Genomic DNA, 26129 nt, shown 5'->3' with positions numbered 1-26129 from the left:
GAAATTTTGTTCTCCGTTGATACTTGAAAATATTTTTTTTTCTCAAACGTCGAGGGGTTAATCCTTTCTGAAATCTTAGAAATCTTTTGAAATCGGTGAAATCCTTTGAAACCCTCGAAATATTGAAATCAGATGTACGTTAAATCCATGAGTGATTAACCCTCGTCAGACGTTCATTCCGGTTCACTTAAATTCGAGATATGCTCAGACAATCGCGCTTTCACCTCGAGCTTGAAAAGCTCGCCTATTTCGGAGACATGAAGACGAAACTCAAGGAGCTAAGACTGAAGTATGACTCTAATTGGCCCGCATCGGTGGAATGTGGAGGTATAACACGAGTGCATCGAGGGGATCCTACAACCCCTAACGTTTAACATTGTGTCAAACAAACGCTCGTTACCTTCGAAGTAACCAGATTATCGTAAGGGTCTAACTACGTTACCTCATTACTGCCTGCAGCGATCTTTGTTTATTATGTAGCGTGTACGCGACCCTGTGAAGCGGGACGTCTATTACACTGTCGTAATTGCGACAGCGTCATTATGCAACGTTGACGATAAATTGAGCGATAGTTTTTTTAAACATTTTATTTCCTGTCACGCTGCTAGAACTTCGATTTTCATTTGACTAGGGGCGTTGACCAAAACTCGATACGTATTAATAACTTTGTCAGAGTATTTAACTTTATATATTGAATATTTATACAATACCTGTGTTTGTTAACTACGAATATATCTTCGAAAATGTGGAAATGAAAAATACCGCAATTTTAAACAAAAGCTCTGATATCGTTGCTTCGTTTTAAATCGATTTAAAATCTCTTTAAGTCTAGTGGATTCATTCGAATTCAGTATAAGATTGTTCGTTTTATTGATAAGAATATTTCTTGCAAAGACGTATTAACAAATATCTTTTTCTTTCGGTGGTAAATTCAGTATTATAATTAATTAAATATCTAACGATGTCAACGTGGTAGGAAAAGATGATCAAGCTAATTTGTTGAAAATAATTTTTTGAATAAACTTAGCCATCGTAAAAAAATTATTCACAGATTCAAATTCGAGAACTAATTATACTATACTTTGAAATGGTGACCGTATAAATCGTTTTTTTGGATCTACTTTGAAGTTACAGTTTTGCAAAAAAATGCTGTAAAAAAAAGCCGCGAAATAAAAGATTCAAACATGCTTTACTCTGAATGAAAAACGACCGTGACATAAATTTTTGTAGCGTTGTTTCAACAGGCCATATTTCAGAAAAAGGATATGCTACAGAGACTATCTTTATCTTTAGCTATCTCCGAGGTAAAGCACAGTTTCTTTCCCCTCAGTAAAACCCATGGAAGAAATATTACCGGAGGCAGAAATCATCGGCAAAAAAGTTGGCAAATATTACCCGATGACTACAGTGAAAAAAAGCCAGAGGGTGTGAAAATATTTCCCCAACATTTACGACCCTTGGCGGTTATCGTTATTGAAACTTTTCGGCTTCAGAACAGCAGTTGTAAATAATCCCGACAGCCAACTGAGTACCTTATGGGAAGTGCCATCAAGGGGATTTCTGCGAAAAAAAAATTGACTTACCATTAGCGTCTTTCGCCTCGAGTCCATCCGCTTCGATAACGACGACACTTAGGACGACGATGGGTGGCTGCGAAGAACAAGAAAAAGGTAAAAGAAAATACAGTCGACGTATAAAAGCAGTCGAGACTCTCGATGCTGAGAGGAGTTGGCAAGGGAAGTTGCAGTGGCTGCTTCGCAAACTCTTTTTAGAATAAACAACTTCTTGCAAACGTAGTTTTACCCTCACGATTAAACCTCGGATAAACATTTCTCGTCGAGTTTTTTTCGGGGGTTAATCGTTCAGTCAAGAAGTTTCTCGTTCATGATCCCAATCGATTATTAGGGGCGATTTATTAATTATGTAAGAACTATATTAGCCATTTTGAACTCCCCACGCTTATGTAAAAACTCTCTCCTCCCCCTCCCACTTCTTACGTAAGATCTAAATAGACTTTTGTTTTATTTTTTCAAACTGCCCTTTAATTTTCTCTGCGATTTTTGTTTTCTAAGATATTGCTATACGGACACTTTGTCTCAATGGAAAATGTCTATTACGCAAATTCCGACTTGTAAAATATTACGTAAGAATGAATTTTACTGCCCACCCCCACTTCTCGCGAAATAAGGTCATGCATAAATTTTTTAACCTCCCCCCCCCCCCCCCCCTTGGGACCCTTACGTAATCAACGAATGGCCCATAACATGCTCGGTTGAAATCCAAAGTTTTTATCCATAAAAATTTTTGAGCTCGACAATTGAGAGCTGCGTTTTTATTTCACACGTTATTAATGCACAAAATTTGTCTTCGTATACTTTTTTCCTAAACATAAATTCTGCAAGTCGTCAGATTTCGAAAACAACGTACATATATTTATTCCAAAAGATGCCAGATTCCGCTAGTCATTCCGGAATTCGATACGTTGGATTTTTTCGTCAAAACTTGCTCGAAGGTAAAATCCACGTTTCTAAATTAATGCAAGAGGACCAAAATATGTGATAGATCGAGGCATGCGTCTGCATAATGAGGAATTTGCAGACTCACCTTTTCTTCCGAAGCGATATTGAGGCAACGCCGGTGCTGGTCTTGTGGAACACCGAAGGCTTCCTGGGCATATCTGTAGAGATCCTCCTTGTAGTGGGCGTATTGTCCTGTGCTGGCACCGACCGTGTTCGCGATCGTGTAAAGCACTTCGATATACAACTGCTCCATCTGGAACAATAAAGGTGAGGTAACGGTGGAGTGCTTATTAAACTCATGCTTCATGCGACTCTAACTACCTACAACAAGAAACGTTGCCACGCAGTTGTGATCCCCAGTAGGGTTCCTAACCATTTTCAGCTCTCATCATACCCGGATTACAGATAAAGTTGTGGATACAAAATGTTAATGAATTTTTTAGCTTCAACCAGAAAATCTAGTGGTTTGTGTTGCTGTTATTTTTTATTACGGTCAGTCGTTTTAAATTCTATAATTTTAACTTGGAACAGTAGATTAATGTTAACGCTGTGTTTCGATCACTGATAAAATGCAGTTCGCTAAACAAACGGACTTAATGTTCCTATGACCAAAAAGTAAAGTATTGAAATTCCTGATTACTCTAAATCGTTACTTGTACCACATTTTCTTCAGATTTAAACAATATTCAAAGGGTTATTGTCACTAAATCAGCATTTGAGGTTTTGCTTTTCAAGCCTCCGTTTCTATTTCATCTGTTTTTGACAAATAACGTGTTTGAAGTTGTCGTAAAAAACTCATTTCGCATATTTAATCATTCTTTCGAAATGTTTGATTAAGGGAGACCGTGGTAAAGTGATCTAGTCAAGAAAAACACATGACTATGGTTATTCGAATGGCATTTTACTATTTCTGATTACTTTCAATTGACGAAAATATTCTACTATCTAACAATAAGCCGCTAAGTTCGATAAGTTTTTTTCAGGAGGGGGGCGGAGGAGGGGGGGGGGGCTCATAAACCATTTTCATCCTACCCCACTTCCTTGTTTCTTTTCCCATAAAGTATCAGGAATGACGTCCGCTTTATATTGCAATTTATATTGCAAAGTTTGATTTTTTTAAAACGAATTGAAGAGGATTCGTTAAAATCCTGAGTCATTATACTGTAAAAATTGGTCAAATATTTCAAACATTAGCAATTTCCTGCACCAATTAGAAAACCACTTGCAACTAATGAGTGTCCAAGACCAAGTCTTGTGCAAATAGAATAAAAAAACGCAGAAGATTCTGAAGGATGATAAGAAAAATAATATTTTTGCTCACCGAGTGCAGCAAGAGGTTTCAACCCTGACGTGTTCTAGATGGAAATTCTACTTCCCGTGTCGATCCCGCACCGAGCTCGCTCCGACAGACTTCACCAGCAATGCAAACGACGATTGGTTTGCGTGACAAACGCTCAATGTCTTCATAGCATCGCGGTGAAAGCCGACGTCTTGACAATGCAGGGCGAGTTAACATTGTCTTCGGTGTACATACCTGACATACCTTCAACACGGGGTCGCGTTGTGGTCGCGTTGCTGATATATTATTCATCGACTACAACCCCTCGTGGCTCCGTTTGCTAATCTTTTCAAATATTTCTTGCGGCAAAACTATCAAACATAGCCGCATGTTCTCGCGGACTTTTTGTAGAGCTCATCGAGATCTTTAAGACTCTTGAGTACAAGTTTTTTCTATCTGTAAAATTTAGTCAAAGTTGGCATAAGTGTGTGACTCCGTTCTGATTTGGTTTACAAATATCGTTACTTTTTCAAAGTATTGTCGTAAAAAAGAAGAATCAAATCAAAATTGGTTTACAGTCCAGTCAAAATAGGTCTGAATTTAAAATATTCGGCTCCTGGCTGCGTTTTTTTTTTTTTTGATAGGGGTTTTCGACACTCAGAAACTCAAATCTGAAGTCATTTTTGAGCTGCGTAGCCGGGGTTTTGCGAAAGCTGGCAAATTTTACGTTTTTTGTAATTTCCTGACAAGTGCTGTCGATAGATGAAAAATGACTTGACCATCGTGTACAGTGGAAAATTCTACATCGAATTATGCCCTCACATGTCGGAAAGCGGAGTCGGATTAACAAATTAAGAAAAAAGAAATTATTTCACAAAAGTTCCCCAGAAGCCGTCGATAAGTAGAATTTCTACTTTCTTAATGAACTTGCAGTTGCTGTTTGATCTTGTCTTACGTTTGTATGCCTCGGGGATATCTTACAACGAGCACGTCGGAGTCATTTCAGCTCGTTTGCAGGATTATCGCCATCTTGCATATTGTCTGCCGATAGTATCACAAAGTGTTGCAGTCAACTTGAAGCAAAACGATAACTAATGCGGTGTGATTTCGAAAATTGAACACTTCACTTCTTCCAATTATACTGGAGTAAAGTTATCGCATCCATGAATGTCAACTACTCTTAGAACGGACTCAGTTAAATTGCAGCGACAAAAAGCTGCATATTTAATGCACTGTACGACGTACTGCGTAATGGCTTGCTTGGACTTAATTGGTTCGCTGCAGCGTCCCCTCGACTCCTGAATGACTCACTATTGCGACCTTAATTATGAACCTTACCATCAGTCGATAAGTGAAATACTTTGTACCAGATATCTGTATAAATACACATCTGGTCGTTGGATAATTGAACAGAATTAATTTATACGTTCTATTTTTGTTAATACTTCGAGACACAGATTTGAAAGTCATGCAAAAAACTTGGATTTTCGTTACTTGTTATTCAATATGTACTTTTTATACTGCAAGTGGTTATATTTGTACGTATTTTCCATAGATGAGGATAATTGCACTGTAATTGGAAATTCTAAATTCAATATCGAACGCCGAACAGAATAATAATTATAATAATAAACGTGATACAGTGCCCATGCCATTATTAACAATTAAATTCATCGTTACCTTCAGTGATTTATCTGACGAACCTGACTGAATCGCGATAAATTTTTAATTAGCAATTAATCCAGGACACAATATGACGTCTGGCTTAATTAAAATTTCAGGGTATGCGGCACCTGTACGATAAAAATAGTGCAGCATTTTTTCATCCCGACTCACTTCCAACTTATCATTTTCGTTTTCTCTTCTGTTCGTGAAAACGGGTAACTTTTTTTGAAAATATATAATCGAATCTACTCCCAATCGATAATTAAAATGTAACGCATCAAACAAATATTAACGAGATTCTCTTTTGATTGCATTCTTTTTTCGTGATCGTTGGCGAGCGGATATAAAAATAAAAACGCGTTTCGTTTGAATACACTAAAGCCTAAATTCGATGTTTGCAGAATTTTGATTGCCATCCAATTTCATGAAAAAATTCACACATTCGAACGTCTTGATTTTTTACTGTGATTATGATTTGTCTGCTGTTTTTTTTTTTTTTTTTTTTTTTCTCCAGAAAGTTTCGACTTTTGACATCACAGGCTATATTTTTTACGAATATATCTCATTTTTCGCCTAATTCCTGTCAATTCGATCTGGTGTTTATCTAATCTGAAAGCTCCGGAATTTTGCAGTTCAAATGCTCGAAAGCAAATGTAAGAAAATTTGTGGAAGGCTTAATTAAATTCTAATTTCTAAAAAAACTTGTTCAATTTTTTTCTAATTAATCTAATTTTCAATAATTCAATTTTCACCATTTCGATTTCATGTTCCTTCAATATCGAAGCGCGACATTCATTGGCGGAATTCCATGAGTCATAGCTGAAATTGGATCAGTCGATACGAGGCGTGAATTTCAACTAATCACAAACTATTGTGGACCGACTTTGAAGATACAGTTTGAAAAAAGTACATAAATTTTTGAAGCTACCGGTAATCCGTTTCAGGGAAGCTTTGACTGTTCCCACGCCATTTGGTTCGAGTGACTCAAGCCGTTAGCAGTTGTAAGCCGGATCATCCGCTTGCTCGCTTACTTGAATCTCTAGGTACGTACAAACGTGCATAGATGTAGGTATATACATAGTTGTATCGGGATTGTATTTTCTGTTATGGTAACGAGTTGACAACCGATTTCGTGCCTAGCTTGCGAAGCCGATATTCGTGTCGCGGGAATTTCTGCACCCTCTCGACGACTAGGACTCTGCGAACTCAGGAAACTGAAGAGAGTTTAGAGGGTATATCGGAGCCAACAGAAGTGGCGGTTTAGCTTTGGGGATATTCCACAAGTGAGGGTGAATCTGAACTTGGCTCAAGTTTCTCGAGAGCTTAACTCCCCGGTAAAATAAAGTATCGCCAGTCTTCGGAGTGTAAACTCGTCGTCACGGAATATACTTGGGATACCGGATGGATGTGAGCTTTGAGAGTTTCCTAATGCTGCATAAATCGGCATGCATTTTTATTCGCGTTTTGACCAATGTCAAAACGTTTTCGATTCGCGAGAACTGAATTCGAAGCTCGTAACATATTCTTGAACCTCTATTTCGTATAGATAATTTGAAACAAATTCTCTGGAATTTTCCAACATCGAAGTTTACGAGTTTGGAAAATTAGCTGCCAAGTCTTTCGAAAAAAGAATTTTTTACAAAACCTGAAGTATTATTTACTCATCCCAAAATCTTATTGTTTCCAGTAATCGATTTATTTCACGTTTTGTTATGCACAATTTTACTCTCTGAATTGAACCATTTCAAAGCATAGATTATTTTAGACTCGTTGCAAAACATTCTCATATTAAGCTACTGTGAAATGAAATAACCGTGTAGTGCAAAAAGCAAATGAAAACTAAATAAAAAGCAGGTAAAAAATAGTTTCAGTCGCAACTTTACATGTTAAATGAATGTACTAATAAAGCACAAATTTTCTGAACCAGCCCCCCCAAGTAAACGTTCTTTTTTCTTTTTTTACTCAAATTCAAATCTGAGAAAAAATCGATCGAAAGAATTTTCAAAAATTCCTGAAAAATTGCTGTGATGTCGTAGATCATAATCAATGACTTCCCGATCATTCGAAGCTCGTCCCGGTCACCAAAGACACGAAACGAGACGATCTTCCGTCGCGGACATAACCTGACGTTTTCTCATACCTGCGGATATCGCATCAGCTGCAGTCGGTGAGACGATCCAATTATAATCAAGAAGGAGGTTGTCGGACCAGATAATCCGCTTCAATTACTTTGACGAGGATATTGAATGACTCCAAGATTAGAGTCGGCCGGACGCCTGCCAATTAAGATAACTCGGTACACGAACCTCGAGACTCCGTTAAAGCACTTCAGAATCGGTGATTCTGCTTTACGCAATTGCATTTGCGGTTGCTTCAGACTCCAAATACTGACTAAGGCGAACATGAACTGAACACTGTTAATTTCGTGTGCGAAACGGGATCGAGAAATATTTTATCATGTAGAACTTGGTCAGAAAGATTCGCGATAAGAAAAAAAAAAAAAAAAAAAAAAATCGATTTTGACGAAACTTCTGTTGGTGTTTCTTTGGCCCAAAATGTGAAGCTTCTGATGTGTACTTACATCCATTGCACAAAAGTGCAGCCAACTATGGAAAAGGTGGCCTATTTTGCAAAATAGCAGAAAATTGTAAAAAATCCTTCACAGAATATGAATCGTAAGTTACATGATTTTTGTATTGACCACTTTATATTAAATTTATAACATCGTAATTCGTAGCATAATTAAATTTAAAATAATTATTTTTTCAAATAAAAAATGTTAAAATACAGTTAAAAGTTACCATAATATGTGTACAAATTTTTACTTCAATAAATTGAAAGGTCTTCCCAAGAAAAATTCTTGAAAAATCGTTTTTTTTTTTTAACCTCCTGGCCGTATATAACCCCTTAAATCAAATGACTCAAAATTCTTACACAAATCGTTAGAATACGTGGATAAACTAAAGCTACATCCCTCGAATGACGATCATTCGCACAGTAATGCAATGCGCAGGGGTTGAATTGTCCAGAGCATCGGCCACGCATACGCGAAGGACATATCCGATCGGGAATTTATTGGTTAACCATCAAAAGGGCGCCCCTCGAAACCGTCAGCTCTTCGCTACGTTTAATTGCGAATGGCCCTTGGCTCGAGGATTGTTTGTACACACGAACGGATCCGGTACACGGTGATTAGAGAAAGGATAACTCGATCCAAATTCGAGAGCACTTACTGATCCCCCGTCGATGGTTGTACCTGCTCCAATTTTCTCACCTCTACGTCGCGAGGATGACGTTGTTGGAAAGTTTTGGCCACACGTTCGATCACTTAATTCCCGGGAAAGTTTGAGCCAGCGCTACGAGTCTTCGGGAAACGTTGAGAAACGAATGTTCAAGTTTATAACAAGGGCGGGGGGGGGGGGGGGGGGGGGGGGCGAGACAAAACGGGGTACTTAAGGAAATACTTACTTTTCGAGGACTCAAATACGTTAATTTTTTTTTTCTCAATTGTAACAAAAAAAAAAAAAAAAAAAATGAAAATGATTTTTACATATCAGGAAAAATAAAATTTTTTGATAATCTTTAAAAATTCAAAATAATGCTCAGTAATGTTTATAGAAGTCATTATTGACTGTTTAGAAAAAATTTTGAAAAAAAAACAGTTTTTTATAAAACTTTAGAAGTATCTCATTTTGCCCCCCCTCCCCTCCCCCCTATATTTAAAAAGCATGCTTCTTGAAATCTGTTTCAAATAACGAAAATGAGATTTCGGGCTTTTTACTGACAACTTCACAAGGTATTAATCTTTGATGTTTGAAACGGGCTTTAATTAGTTGTAACACTTGAATTTCATTTTATTGGGGATATTTCGTAAATTCCGTTGAATCAGCCTGAAAGATGATCAGAACAATAGTTCGCGAATTTTTTAGCACAGGAAATTAACTTGAAAGTAGTTTGTTAGAGGCTTGATAATAAATGATTACTAACTGGTGAATTACAAAATGATGAATGAAAATGGTGAAAATATTCTGTAAAAAGTTTAATCATGCATTATTGTTCATATGCGCGAACCCAAAATTGAAGAGAAAAAAAAAACAAAAAAAAAAAACAGATGTGTGGTGATTAGATGGGATAAATGAAAAAAAAATTCGATGTTTTGAAACTGAAATGTACTTCGTGAATGCCATAGACTAAAGTCTGAACGATAATAAAAACACATTTCTCAAAATTTCGTAAAAAAAGAAACGAGACTTTGTTCAGAAAATTGATGAAATATTAAATAGACAAATAATGAATAGATACGTGATTTTTTCCAAGATAGAATGTAGCAATAGATAAACAATAATTAATTTACAATATATTTGGCTATTTAACCTTCGTGAAAAAATAATCTTGCCGGTGTTTGAAGGTATAGGAAACAAATTGCATTGGTTGAGAAATTTTCAAGATGATAGAAAATTCTGCTCTACATTGACCCGAGGTCAAGTGTAATTCCGGCGAGCTTTGGGACGGCTTTGGACGCCCCCGGAGTACATTCGAATTGAAAGGAAAGTGAAAACTGATCGTTACACAAATTGGATCTACTGACATATACTGCAGTGTGCGGCTCTGAATTGAAAACTGATATTTTGTCATTTTTGTTAGAACAATCTAAGTTTTATTGTGAGAGAGAGACAAATCGAGTTTGACAGAGAAAGAGAGAGGGAAAGATGAAGAGATGAAGGTGAAGCAGAGGAAAGGAGAGTCAATTGAAATTCAATCGCTCTTTGATCATTTCTCCTCGAGAAGAAGCACGAACACCACCCATATCCACCCGACAAACCGTGACGCAACGGGAAGAAATTGTTTCTTTTGATGTATAACCTGTGAACACGATATCACGGGTGAGATATATGAGAAATGTCGAGGTCTTTGATGCGACTTTTTCAAAGGAGGAAGTAATTATGATTGTATGCTCCAATTATTTGATGAACCTTTCATAATTTTGATGTTAAGTAACGCGAACGTTATTAAATCAATTCTGAACATTTAGAACAAAAACAAAATTATCCTCACGTTTCGAGTTGATTTAATCTGATTCTTTTACTGTTACTCAAAGATCAGAATGAGCTTGGAAAAAGATTATTTTCTTTGTGAGATACGTATTTCGATCTGGGTATCAAATCATAAGAAATAGTTTTAAATTTAAGTTGATTTTTGACAATGTATTAATGTGTCTCCACAACCCAAAAATAATTATTGCGATGTACCGTATATATATTACTATTGTGGTAAAGAGATTGATTAAAAAAATTCATGAAAATTAAAGTAATAATTCATTTGTGAGAGAATTTACCCTGCAAGCATTTTTGTGAATAATTTATACGTTTGTAGGACCGTCGAGTCATAATCTAAGGTTAGATTTTGATTGTTCAGGATGGCGGATCCAATATGGTGGACGAAGATTAAAAATTTGATCGAATCTGGACTAGAAATGGTATAGAAGGGTTTTTGGGATCGCTGATTACGAATCTGAAGTAAGATTTAAAAAATTCAAAATAGCGGATCCAATATTGAGGTAAGAAAAGTCAATAATTTTTTAGCAGAAGTTTTTGTTTCCATTCGATAAACGAAAAAAAAAAATATCAACTACTCGGACCCACCATTTTCAATTTTCGTAACTAGACTTCGAATTCGTAATAAGTAACCCAAAAAAACCCTGTACTCAGATTTTCATCCAAATTTGATTAACTTTTCAAAATTTTGTCTTCCATATTAGATTCTCTATCTTAAATATTCAAAATCTGATTTCAGATCCGTAATAAATAACCCCGAAATTTTTTTAAAAACTATGTTGTTATAAACCTTGACGTAGAACAATAACATGCGACTCAAAATGATAAACGATACATCAAATCCTCTGAGAATATTACTTTGCATAGGATATTCGTAAAGTAAGCCTTTTGTTAGAGCAAGGATAACGATTTTATTTTTTTTTACAGTACAGGTATAAAAATTTTGATAAATACAACACAGAAATTTTGAGGTTATGGTAACCTGTCAGCTCAGCAACGTGATAGCAGCACTGCGCGCATGCGCATCAGGGTCTTTATAGGTTAGTTTCGTGCGCACTTCGAACTGCGCTTCAAAACTTTAAACTCAAGGGTATAAAGCATCACTTTACAGACCTTCAAAAAAAAAAAAACTCTTTCGTGTCTGTACCGTGAAAAAAAGTCTTACGGGACTTTCTTACATTCTGACAGCAATCTACCCTCCGTTTGATACCAATGAGTTTCAATCGTGCATCGCGGCGGCGTTTTCGTTGCAAAGTCGTATCCGTTCGATATAAAGTGAGGAAAAAAGCTCCTCAGACGAACCGCGTGGAGACGTGAAAGGAGTCGATAGATCCCGTCCCATTCGCCCCGGGTGTGTAGAAGCTTAGCATACAAGGCTGAACGGCTCCCCACGCGATGTTTACCTACCTCTTTCTTGTTGAGTCTGTAGTTCTGAGCGCTGTTTAAGACCTGCTCCCTCGAGGGCGGGGGTGGGACCTCCGCCCTGCCCTCCACCTCCTGCAGCACCATAAGACGTCGGTTCTCCTGTTTCCATGACAGCGCGGTGAAGCTTTCGAAGAACGAACCGTCGGTTTCCTGAACCCTGAAACAACGGATTCTCGTGTCAAAACCAATATCCCTCACCTTTTCGCGGAATTCTGTCCTCCTTTCATTCTTATCTCCCTTCTTTCCCCTTCTTATTCTCCCAGTCGAACCACTCCTTAAAAAGGTTGGTTGCTCATAAATCAATACTTCTTATCATTCCTCTTGCAAGATTTATCATATTATTATATCCGGAATCTTCGGAAATCTCTTTTAAAATACGAAAATAGAAAATACCGAAATTGTAAAAGAACCTTTCAAATCGATGTTTTATTTAAAATCGCCTCGAATTCTAAAAAATCTGAAACATTCGTTAGATTTCACTAGATTTAGATTCTTTTTTATCGGTACTCAATTAAATGTTGCCATTTTTTGACCGTGATTTATATTGGTCCAATTTGAAGAAAAAAAATTTGACAGTAAAGTAGGAAATCGCAAATGATCTAAAATGAAAAATCGATACCTAAAAAACCGTAATATTTAATTGAATTTTCCTGTTTTCTTTTTCCTTAATTTTCACATCGCAAAACTCTAACATGTCACAAAATTCTTTGAAGTTAACAAAAATTTCAATCGTGTATATTCACCTGTCTATGATGACATGAAACAGATTTCATCATAAATCTCCTCAGAATAAAATTGATGAACAAAAAAAAATAGGTAATAAATTTATATTTTTAAAACTGTAAGAAAAAAAAACAAACGTTTCAAGTAAACGAATTTCTAATAGTTTCTGTTTTTCGTCCAACTATATTTATCATCATGATATGATACGTAGAAAAATGAACTGACGAATACCGAAAATAAAAAAAATTTTCCAGCCTGTCTAAAATTATTCATCAAGGATCAATAACGAACCTGTATCTAAATTTTTATAATTTAAAATACTTTTTATACTTTTTTCGCAGCAGATGTTTGACCCTATATAAGAGATACGCCGGATTAATTAATCGGAATAACTTTCGCACCGTTCGGAATATTTAAAAAATTTTATCTAAATTCGGTTGGAGGCACGATGCATGAATAATCCACGAACCATCGTAATTTCATTCCAATATTCATTGGATGCCAAACCCTGCGGTGGTCAAAAACTGCACAGGGGTTGCTTAACTCTAGAACGCCAGTCTTTTTTTTTCACCTTCAAACTACAGACTGGGGTCGATATTCACCCCAAGCATTAATCATTCAAATAATCTCGTTTCCCGAGCAATAATGAGACTCGTAAGTAGATAAATCTGTTCATTTTTTGATCAAGAAGAGGATGTCGCATAGCAAAATCAGTTTCATCAAAGTTTAATTGGTGAAAAATCCATGCGAAGACAAACAAAATTATGAAAATCCACGAAAACCTCATTTTCCATGGTTCACCCGGGGCGGATATCCATTCCAGTCTGGCGTTCTAGGATTAAGAGGAAAGGTTTTCTCGCCTCGTAAGTAGGCTGATTTTAAGTTGTCGCTCATACGCTACCCGCGTACTTTTCTACCGCATTATGCTCGTCACGGGCCGTAATTACCGCAAAAAAGTGGAACAAAGTACGAGTATAATATAAGGTAACGAGTGTAACACGAGGAGACACGGCATGGTTGTATTTATCATGTTACGTGCAGTAAGGTCTCGTATTTTTATAAAAAAAAGTTGATTGATAGCCGGAAAAATAATTCATATAAATTATAAGCCTGTATCAAACTGTGAATTTCTTACTTTTTTTTTTCTCAGTAACAGCGGAAGGAATTTTTTTGAAATTTTTGTGGTGTTTTATGACGTATTTCCACATTACAAAAGAATTTTTTTCAATACGAAAATATTGATTTTTTTTGTAAGAAATATTGTAGAATGTTATCTTGTTCAAGCGACGTACAATTTATCTTGCGTAATTTTTATCGACAGCAGAAGAACTGAGGAATTTCTCAATTGTTAGGTATGTAATCACCCTCTATGTCGTCTATGTAAACCTGAGAAAAATTTCAAATATGGAAAATTAAAGAAATTTTAAGACTTGACGAGAAAATTTACGATTTTCGCTAAAAAATAAAGTCAACTGCTTAAAAAAGTTGTTAAATTTAATCGTTCAAATTAATTTCTCAGGTTTACATTAACAAAAAAATCTTGCTCCAAGTCAATTGGTGAGATAGATTTTTTTCTATCTACGATCGTGATATCAATACAGCGCAGGATAAACGTTGTATCTAAGTAACAATTTCTCAATGTTTATTTCATTACCATTTTTACATCTTTGATGAAAATTTCTCACACGAATGATCAGTATATGAGTGAGCATAATGTGTAAAAAAAAAACAACGTAAAAATCGTCATCGGAGAGTATAAGACAAATTTTTTCCTTGCCTTGTTATATCAAAAAAAAAAAGACGCTTCAGGCAATCGCGTCCCTTCCACGTGAGATATTCGATGTGTTATATTTATACTTAGCGGAGGCCATGATATCGATTGCAGAGAATGCTGAGTCGAAGGTATTTTTTCTCGTGTTATTTTTTCGGATATATATATATTTTTTTTTCCATTTGCAATTTTTCTCCACGGCTGATTCTCCCCTTTTGAAATCCGCCTCACCAGTTGATAAAGGTTTTTCTACTCCACACCGACTTACGGTTTGGTTCATATATGTGGAATGTATTGAAGGAATTGGTGCAATCAGAATACCGGAAAAATCAATCCGCATATGGCGAAGAAAATTTCAGGGGAAACGCTTAAGGGATTTAGCGAATTCTTGCAGTCGCAATGTCGAAGGTTATTTTTGAACCTTTTTATCACTTTGATTTTCGAATGGAGGCCTAAGCCTTGGCAAGTGAAAAAATAACTTAAAAAATTTGTTTCGTTTATTTATTTTGAATTATTTATATCAGAATTTTGGAAATCGATTGGAAATTACTTCAAATAATACGCCATTAGAGTGCGATTTAGTTTTCCCCCGGAGTTCGGTAAGCTAAATATCTGAATTTGATGAGTTTATTCATTATTGGTATTTTCCACAACAGAATTGTGTACGCACGCTTGTTGCTGCTGTTGCTATGTCGATATGGAGCTGAACTGAAATTCTGAATTTGAAAAGTTCCGAAAGCGTCAAATTTCGAATTTTGCGACGGCATAAACTTAAAGTAAAGAAATGAAAATTTGACGAAACATCAAAATTTGAAAAGCGCGACAATGAGAAAATCTGAAAATATGAAAAATCGAAATTCTGAATCATCGAAGATGTAAATTTCAGTTCAGTAAATTTCTGGCTCAGTGAATTCTCACCATTTTGATATTTCTTGCTTTAGATTTTCCATATTTTTACGTTCGGAATCCTGGTGATTCTGATTTTCGATTTTTCTTATTTTTCACACCCACTTGTTAAGTAAACTAGGCCAGCCGTGTTGCTCACCCAATTCGAATCAACAATTTCTAATTAACAATCCTCGATGAAAAAAAAATAATGATAATAATAATAATAATAATAAATGAAACAGCGTGAAGTAAACTAACAACCAACCACACGTCATTCGATCAGAAAAGTGCAGATTACTTTCTACTCCATCGAGTTTCGCAAAAGTTTGGTTTCGCAAGCGTAGATAGTTGGATACGAACACCACGACAAAACTTATTTTTATTCTTCTTGTTCTTGATTCAAAAATGAAATGAAAAGACCAATGACGTCCAAGGAAAAGCGAGAGAAAAGATTGACTCAAGTTATAATGATAATAGGTAATATACCTTATAGTTGTAGAAAAAATTAGAAGCAATTATTGCGACGATGGAGCAATATTATTGTTGTTCGTTATTGTTATATTATATTCTATGGGGCATTCGCGTGCAGCCAACTCAGTCGCCATCTAGCTCGTCTGATTCATGTTTCTAATATCGTTTCTCCAATTCCGACGTGCAGAACATACAATCGCACTTCTTTCCAGGTTATTTCGAATTTTATTCTTCAAAGACACGCACATTATTAGAACAGCGTAAGATAGAAAGAGAATTGTAAGGCTTCAAGATTCAATTAATTTCATCCTTTTCTGGGGAAAATATTATTCTCATCCAGAGAGAAGAAAAAGAAAAAATTAATTTTTTGCCGACAACGAAACGGGAATTCAGAAATATCATTCTTATGAATTATAACGACCCTAGATTTTTGTCAATTTTTGAATTTCAAAGAAATAAAAATTATGTAAGAATCTTGCAAAGAATTTATTCCCACCTCTGGCTATTTGGAGTAATATCGTGAAAAGATGAATGCAGTAAAGTTAAACGTTGAAAAATGATCATTTTCAACGTCGTATCGATCTCAAGATCTATAGATCTCATGAAGTTTATTTAAATAATACACATGACGAAAAATACGATCTTACGGTTATGGAGATGCTACCAGCATCCATTAACAGCTCTACTTTAATTAGAGTTAGCTCATCTGTATAAGCCGATACAAGCTCGCGAGTTTGCTTTGATGTTTTCAAATTTCCCGGAGTGGAATTGCCTTGATTTCGGTCTTGAGCACACTTTGAAAAGTAGCGTCCCTTAATTTTGATTTCCTCACGCAACGCCTGACGGCAGTTTGTTAATACTCAGCCCCTCATCTCCACAGGGTATAAATCTATAAACTTATTATTATTGTATAATATATCTGCTTATGGCGCGAGGGTGCAGAAGATGATTTTATTCCTGGAACCCACTCGTGTGAACGGAAATTTTAACAAGCATTATAGAGCGCGTGAGAAGGTGTTTAGGGTGCGTTCAGGGGATGAAGCTTATTTTCATTGACCGTTGAACCGAGTTTTGGGGTTATTTTTTTCCTTTAATGTTTATTTGGTTTAGCAATAAACGTTATACGCAGCTTAATTTAACGATGCACATAATTTACTGCCAATGTTTTGATCAAATGTTTTGACGTCACATTTGATGAGTTGATTTCAGATGAAAGTAAAGATGATTGACTAAAAAATAGTGACACTAAAATTTTTCAAACTCTTAGAGAAGAAAAAAGCTTATTCTTTTTTGTTTCTCCTTTTCAAACAGTGATTGAAAAGAAAAATTCGAATTTTCGAAATGGTAGGAAAAGTTTTTCCTATTTTCCTCGTTACTGCAGCTGGCAACTCTGTTGAAAGCCGTTTTATCGAAGCGCATTTATCGAACTTTGACGAGCGACATCGTTGCAATGTTTTCGAGTAATTACCGGAGCAATTAACCGCGGGTAATACAAGCTCTTTTCCAATTTTCTAGTACAACAACACCAGTACACGTGAGTGAGACAGGCTTTCCACGTCAACTCAATCACTAATTTTCATTCAGTATTTTAGATTGGCTTTAAAATTTTTTAAAACATTTTCTAATCTAAAAAAAGCACTCCTTAATTTTTCCAGATTTCTTCCTCCAACCGTTAATTTTCTATTATTATTCAGACTCATCGCAAAATCGTCCTTTTTTAAAAATTTCAATAAATTCTTAAAGATCTTATCTTTCATTTCGATGATTTTGACGCCCGTCTCATAATTGGATGATTGTTAATTTGTTTCAAAGTCCAATAATTTGCATTAGACAAGATTTTCAATATGGCATTTCGAATGCGTAATAGATTTTCAAAATCAATTTCACATTTAATTTCGATAAGTTTTCGAAGGCAGTGCTAAACGGAAACTCTTAACGCTCGTTTCTGTCGCGTATAAGAAATTCGTGTATATTTCAGGGGCGCAGAATTAACATCAAGCATTTATCACCGGTACTAAATTCGCCCTAAGGTTTCGTCCTGGCAATATTTCACGGCTGGCTGTCTCCGATCGAGAACCGACTTGGGATGCCTGTCTGGAACTCTTATGTAAAAAATGCCAACCTGAGCAACTTGACATCTTCAGCACGTATTCGAGGAACCCCCGTTTGTCATCCCCAGAGTTCAATATTATTCCCGTTCATCCCCAGCAATTCACGGTTGAAGGTTCGACGTTTTTTTTTTCTCGACTTTTTTTCGCTCTGTAATTTTTATTCAAAAATCTCGTCTCCCGACGTCAGAAATCAATGACGCAACGTCATCGTAAATTTGTCAATCTATAAAGGTTGGAAAATTCATTTTTCTTGTTCTGCGTATTGAAAGATTGAGAGATGTGGAATGATACTGAAAAATGGCTTCCTTGGACTGAAAAACGTTAAAAAATAATCCATTCTTGGTCATGAATGATCGATAAATCGCCATTCACAAACCATATTACACCTTGATGACTATGCCACGTACGTTCGTCTCTTAATATCACATCACGCGTTTACAAGATTTGGTAAATGTTTGAAAAACCTTTTGTTATCTCGGACGAAAATTGGAAACTGGTGACCGTGTAAACTCTTTGCAAAATTCACGATGTTTGCGCATCTTAATAACTGTTGATATAGCGGTTTTATGAACTTCCGCCAAAACCTGTAACACGCTGTTGATGTCAGTTTTACCATAATTCTTAGTTCTCCAAACACAATATAGCAAACACGGCCATATTGGAATTCTTCTCAAAATGATCAAAAACAATCTTATTAGTTTTTTAATTGATTTGATTATTAAAATAAATAAATAAAAATAATAAATTTGATTACTAAAATATCTCACTAGATAACCGTTTGTTACCACTAATACAAACGTCGTCTGAATCTGAACAGAATTTTCTATTCCCGAGATTGAAAATAGCGAAAATTCCATAAATTAATTTCTTATAAAGTAATAACTGTTATAGATTCATTACAATGACTTGTGATGGAATCGTTTATCTGAATGTTTTCTTTTGCTGTTCAAGAAAAAAAAAATATAGTCAAGTCTCCTTCGATATCAATTCTTAAAATATTTGAATAGTCAACATTTTGTTCAGAACGAGCAGAAGCTAACTTGAACGATTTCGCAATATTTTCTATCGCGTGAAATTATAACTTTTATCAAGCTAACGCTTTGACTTCAATCACGGTACATATAATATTCAATGAAGTGAATGAAGGGACGAGATTGGAAAATTAGGTCAAGTAGACTAAGGATGGATATGGATAAGGGTAGGCTCTAATAACGTAGAATAAGGTTAGGAAGTAGGATAAGGAAAAGAGAAAGACACAAGGCAAGGGCAGAGAGAGAAGCGAGGTTTAGAATAAGTGAAAATAAGGCAAAAAATAAGAATAGGATAATCGAAGATGTAAAATATTATGTAAACAGCTAGATGGAAAACAGAATTTCTGTTAGCCTCTAGGCAAACAATAAACATACTACTACCAAACTATTACTACTACTACTACTACTACGACTACTATCCAGGATCTAGGAAAAATAAATACGTTGTTATATTTAAAACAAAATGAAGTTAGTTCTACCGCCAAATCATACTACAGTATTATTCTTTTCAATTCTAACTTGATATACTTTTCAATTTAAACAATCTCAACGCACAGTGTGAGGCACTTTTTAAAGATGAGTTTTGAAAAGTCCTGCATATACTTGTAGGAGAGAATTTCGAGTTTCGGTAAGAACAAACAACGTTCAAAAATTGTTGTGAAAAATAATTATCCCCAATCTGAATCAGTCTAAATTAATAAACAGCCAACCATGAGTCAGCGGCCGGAGAATGGGGTCAAAAGAGAGAAAAAAACTCCCTCTGACGTCACCCACAGGGTCTGATTCGTAAACATCTAGGTCACACACTCCATTTTGCATCCCAACAACGGCAGCAGCAGCAACAGCAGCAACAGCAGAGGTTGTGACACACAAGCTAGGCGTTCAGAGCGCGCCCTCCGTGGCGATTGCGCGAAACGAGTCAACAAGTGTTCAAGCTCCGGCTAGTATACCAATAACGCAATAGCTAGGCTCAATCTCTCGCGCCTCGCTGCACGTGCGTTTGCAGACACATTATACGCGGGGGTTTCGGGTGGGGCTGTAGGGGTGAGAGAGGGATGGAAGGGGGGGGGGGGAGGTGGATGGGGGTGAGAGCGAGGAGAAGGAGGACGAGTGAGGGGACGAGGGAAATGGAAGGACTAGAAATAGACGGATCGATCGTGCGCAACAAGCTGACTGGCTCTACCTGCCTCAGCCTGCTTGCCAGCTACACACGCCCTGCAAATCGGATCGGTCCTGTGAAGTCCGAGCTGCGAAGATTTTCATAGTTTATAGAGAAAGTTGCAGTCGATTTTGATGAAAATTGAAAATTGAATATTTAAGTGTTAAATTACCCCGACCGCCTCAAAATTATTTTATGTTTTTTTTTCTAAGATAGTACTTGATAAAAAACGCGACCTGAATTTTTTTCAAATTTTTTTTTATCAGACCGTTTATTTTTTATAAATATTTGAAGTAGATTGACCATTTTTTTAAATCTGAAAAAATTCTAAAAAATTAAGAAGAACCTGTAATCTCATTTAGATCGCTCTGCCGGTCACTTGTCGCAGATCCAAAACTGTAATTTATTCAGCCTCCATGACTCGTCGACTCTACAAGATCGTTCGATTTGCCGCGGAATTATTACATGAAACTTTAATGTCGAATCATGTTCCTCATTATTTCAAGTTTTACTATTCAAAGGCAACAAGAGGAGTATTGCTGACAGTAAAAAATTTGTAAATAAGAAACAGATTAAAAATTAAATTACTGTAGTGACTTAAAAATAGTTCTACTGGAGTTTTGGCAAAATATTGTTAATATTATCCTAAATTTTATAATAACCATAATAATAATCAGTCGCATACTTGTGAGAGCTATTTGGAAATTATATTCTTTTAAAAATGAATTAAGTAATAACTGCAGGGGGTGAAATTTCCGAGTGGAGTATTAAGTTTGCAGTTTTGCATTGTTGGCGAACGACCCTACCAGAGACTAATGAATTTCTTGATTATATTATAATTGATGTCTGAGTGCCATAGTAATGAGATATGCAAATCAATTTTAATATGTGCATGTGGTGGCATAAGCAAACTGAAATTTATTCATTCGGGTATGATTATGTGAATAATGGAATACCTGCCGGTATGTCCGTGCAAATATCTCTGTAGCTGTGGCATTACTACTTAATTACTTCAAATTCTGTAAATAAATATAAGAAATCAAAAAGCTATTCCAACCTCATGCACACATCGCGAATTTTATTTCCTCAACTTTTATTGAAAAATTTGCAACCAACCAAATTTCAATACCAGAGTTTTATTCCGAAGACATTACGATGCCTCCGTTTTCTTCTTTCGATCCTTTCGTCACTTTCGTTTCCCCATTTTCGTGAACAAGAGTAAATATTTAATACGTTCTCTGTACGTTGTTGAATTTCTTAAAACAGATATAAGTAGGTACATTGAATTTCGCATGCGGCAATCTACGAAAACCTCACAATCAATCAATGTCACTTCGAGTTCCTGAGGCAGATATTTTTTTCGAATCTCATTTTCAACGTTTTTTTTCTCACGGTGCTTATATTTCTGCCGCAGAAATTCACAGAGCACGCAAAACTGTATGCCAAGTTCAGATCGAATTCCTGCATCCACAATTTATGTTATTCAATAAAATTGTTTTTAGATGTGTCTGGAATTTTGGGAAATTTTCCTAAGTTTTTAAAAAATTATGCCGATTTCAGAAAAAAATTCTCAATCTCGAGTGAAACTTTTAATCGCACGTGCTTATAAATTGTTGACATAATTAACAGTATGTTTCGTTAAAACGAGTTCAAAAGTTTCAAATTATAAATAAAAACTAAATTCTTCGGTAAGAATGTTTTCGTCTGACGCAAATTGAATAAAAAAAAAAAAAATCTCATTGGTAAAAACAGCTAAGTAAAGTCAACTACAATTCTTTCTCTGCATTAAATAAATATTTTACAATTCACGTGACCTCGAATGAATTGGCTGACCTCCAGATCTCTTTCTGCAGTGTAGAAAGAAGAATCTGTGCAAACTGCAACTGTGTAGCGTAGAAGTCGGACGGGAAACAACTCGAGAAGTTGAGTTTCAAGATTTTATTTTAGAGAAAAATGTGGACTGAATCAAATTACGTGAAATGTATGAAGCCCTCGGAAATGTGGCGTTTGAAAGAAGTTTAGTTATTCCGGGGCTTTACTTAACTCGCATAGTCCCTGGACAAATATTGTGCTTCCACTTCCGGTGCTGGATTTGTACAGCCTCATTTCGCTCGAGAAATCAGCAGCTGCGGTGTCATGTGATATAACGAAAGAGTACATGAATCCTAGATAAAAATTAAACATGTGTTTTGTATGTCTAACCGGAAGATCTGACACTTGTGACTATTTTTTCAAGTTATGATCATTCGTGCTATATTTCTTATTTTTTACGAGGCTATGTTTTTTAACTGAAAAAATCAAAGAAACTACAGAAACGTATCTTACGTTGCAATAACGAGAAGATGGAATATTAATAGCTATAATTATAATTATATTAAATATTTACTTTTAATTCCAACAACATTTAAATTGAAATAAATTTCTTTGAAAAATGTATATGGGAAAATGCACTGGTCAAAAGTAGTTTTTAGGGTTTGTCAAAATCAAAAACTCTTTGTGAATTGAATGTAACTTTTGTCAAATTCAAAGGTATAAAGTGTATACAAAAAAGTAAAACTGTCTATATAATAATAATCATCATACGGAAAAGATGAAAGTGTAGAGAAAAGCCAAAATAACGAATTATGAGTACGATATTAAGTTTTTGTTTCTGTTATCGGTGACTCAGTATCCTTATCTTTCAGATACTGAGATCTCGGTGTTTGTATTTCTTCAATTCCATATTTGAAACTTCAAAACTTCTATGTAACCAAATAGACGTACTTAATTAAGTAACATTTAAAAAGATGAAAATCAGAAATACAGCTCACAAATTTTCATCTTCCACCTATAATAAAGCTTATTTGTGAACATTCTTGTTAATGAAAAAATATAAAACGATCAGTGTATTTGTACCCAAATTTGAAATCGGTTATTTCGAAAGGAATATTAAGTAAGTTACCACCAGCATGAACAATCAGATTTTCTAAAACATTTCGCTCATTTTTTCTACGTAAGAATTCATAAACTTCAAAACTAAAATCTGCAAATTGTGTAAAATCTGTAACCTCAGCTGACGTGGTAAGTATAACCGAAATGAAACAGAAATGTTATAATGAATTCTCGCCAAAATCACCCTGAGATTATAATTTGTAGATAAAATTTGCATCGTTGGTTAATCAAGAACGAATGTAAAATAAAGCTTGACGCACTTCTAATTTCCCTGCACATTTATTCTCTGTTTATAAATTACGTTATCTCGTTTCTTTCGTGTTTCGTAAACGAGGGAGTATTTATTATACCCTCCAACCTCCTCCTCGATTCCGTTGGAGTTGATTTCCAGGTACGATAAACAAGAAATTATAAACGAATTTATCACGGAGGGTTGATCGCGGGGCGCAAACTTCTCAAGCGGACTGGCGGATTGCAGATGCGGTAGCTTCTCCATGGCGCCCATCGTTGGAAATGGAAATGAGAAACCGGTGAAGCTATTAGCGGCGGAAAGAACTGAGCCTGCGAATAAACCGACGAAGATGTCTCGATGAATGCGAAATAACCCCAACATCGCTTCTTTTCATCTTAATTACCTGTCGTTTTTTTTTTTTTTGTCATTCTGTTTTTTTACCTAAAGTTTTAAGCTGCTACGTTATCAAGACCTCAGTAACCTCACAAGAATTTAAAAATTACGAGACAGCGAAAACAGAAAAAAATAACGAAACAATCAAGACTGAATTTTTAATCTAGGATTTTACGAAAAACTGAGTAGATCATTGTAACCCAACGAAAGTCTTCATTTTTGCTGAGCCTTTACTTCTTCTTCATTGCTTTAGTGCTTTGTAACATGAGTAAACTTTATATTTTATAAACTACAGTTTATTGAGTATATAGTCGCGAAAAAAGAAATAAAACTTAGTAATTATTACTTGCACCTTGCAGGATTGCAGTAGAATCATTTTGCAAGTTTGGTAACGCGGTAACATATGTAAAATGCTGTTTGGGAATTATCAATTCCTTTTCTAACTGTGTTTTTACGTGTTAAATAAATTTCTCATCCTCAAAGCAAGTTTCATAAACAATTCTGAAAAAATATCGACTCCCAATATGGAAACATAAACTAAACAAATATCTTTACTCAGAAACAATGATGAAAGCTAGAGGGATGAGCTGCTGACTGAGCATGCGCGAGCTTTGTTGTCTTCTCACGCAGGCTTGCCATCCTAAGCTTCAGCTGTCGAACGCGGCTTATAGAGGTTATGTTGACAATACGAATCCCTACAGGTTAAGCAGAGATCGAATAATTAATGTAGCGAGTCGAGAAGGCTTGGCAAACTGACTCATGACTGGTCAACGTAATCTGAAAACGGTACTTGACGCGAAAAAGTTTGACAACTGATGCCCGTTTCCAGTATGTTGGCCCCCCTGCCTTACAGGCGAAGATATTGTCGCGGCACGATTTTACCGACCAATCGGATTCAATCATCTTTCGCATCTACAGTCGGTTACTCATGACTCAGCCCGCTGACTTGGACTATTTTCTCTGAATGTGTATAACAGTCATCGAATTATCAGGAATTAACTTTAAAAACTTCATAACCAGATCACGTGACTTCTCAGAAATCTGGACGAGATTTAAAATTAAGAGAGATCAGAAAATACAAGGATCAGGATATCGCGGATTTAAAGATTTTACGTAATTTTTAAATGTCGAAAGATCAAAGTACGGAAAGCCAATCTATGGAATCGTCTGATTGAATAAGAATTCAGCAAGCTAAAATATGGAATCACCATAATTGCGACAATTCTATACTTTTGGCTTTTTGTACTTCACCTTCCTACATTTTGACTTTTCAGTAATTCGAAATTGTATAAAACAAATTTTCGGGACTTCAAAAATTCGATATTGCGATATTTCGAATCCTTTACTTTTCTACCCCGGACCAAAAATCTATTGTCACTGAATTTCTGCTTCTGCATTTCCTATTCTCGAATATCGAGGCGTAGCTCGATGCTCCATATTTTCATCCTCTGTCAATATCTTGTTCTCCCCTTTCACTGCGGCATTATCAACGGCGTACTTGGCGCTAATCCTCCCTTCTAGATCGACACAATACCCTCTTCCGATCGGAGCCTCGTTCTCCTGTTCTACTGTCGTCTGTAATTTTTCCGCGGATCTTTACCGCCCTGTATCGTAATATTTCGCAAAATTCAAGATAATTACTTTTCCCACTTTCACGTCTTCCTAATTACTGCGAGTATCGGTGCCCAGCTGCACTCTGTCAGTTGGTGGAGTGTTTACTCCAAGCTTTGCTTGTGTTATTAGCTTTTTCAATCACATACTGCATCCCTTCCGTCACAAATTTAAACAAACGAGAAAAACAGTTTTTCCGTGATACTTCTCATCACCGTGAAAAGCAAAGAGTCTATCGGTCTGTCCGATAAAGTTTTGCGATGATCTCGAAAACGGACAAATAAAAAATTTTAAACTGATGCAACTTTGCAGCTAAATGAAAAAATTTTGAAAGAATAATTGGAAAAAAACTTGCTAAAAAATAAAAAATGTATACATTTTGTTCTTGATAAATATGTGAACTGTGGAAAACATAATCCTCTAGTTAGCAAAAATTAATAAAGAGGAAAAAATATATGTTTATCGGTAAAACGTTAAGAATCGATTTATAAAAAATATTCACTTTCGTGAAGTATCATTTTTTCCTAGAACGATGAATGAATTTGATAAATTCTTGGATAATCTTACAGGTAAAGCTCTCCAAAATCGGACATTTAGACTATGCAATTATTTTGCGTTTCAAAAAATAAAACGTCGATGAAGGAAATGACAAAAATGGGTGAAAATATTACTCATAAAATTTGTGATAATTATTTTGAAAGAATAAAAATAGGTCAAACCTTGAGCTGAAAAATAATTACAAGTAGGTACTCAAAACTGCTAAAGAACGCTCCACTTATTGTGGAAGGGGCAATAAACGTATTGTATTCATTAACTATGTATACACGCTCCAATAATTTCCACAGCTTTGTATTGCCATAAGCCGC

At 35.7% G+C, this 26129-nt stretch overlaps 1 protein-coding gene across 3 annotated transcripts in view; it reads right to left on the bottom strand.

Annotated features, from left to right (window-relative positions):
* LOC124411105 (BAI1-associated protein 3) overlaps positions 1-26129 on the bottom strand; it is a 68764-nt gene that overhangs the window by 21137 nt on the left and 21498 nt on the right. For all 3 annotated transcript variants that reach the window (XM_046889988.1, XM_046889989.1, XM_046889992.1), the window contains exons 3-5: positions 11925-12099; positions 2605-2772; positions 1584-1650 (exon numbers count right to left, since the gene is read on the bottom strand). In XM_046889988.1, the coding sequence (XP_046745944.1) occupies positions 1584-1650; positions 2605-2772; positions 11925-12099 (410 nt within the window). The remainder of the gene's footprint in view (positions 1-1583; positions 1651-2604; positions 2773-11924; positions 12100-26129) is intronic.

The sequence above is a fragment of the Diprion similis genome, chromosome 10, assembly GCF_021155765.1.
Source record: "Diprion similis isolate iyDipSimi1 chromosome 10, iyDipSimi1.1, whole genome shotgun sequence".
Lineage (NCBI taxonomy): Eukaryota > Metazoa > Arthropoda > Insecta > Hymenoptera > Diprionidae > Diprion > Diprion similis.
Note: the sequence above shows the minus strand (reverse complement) of the source record. Positions and strands in the feature narration are given on the sequence as shown.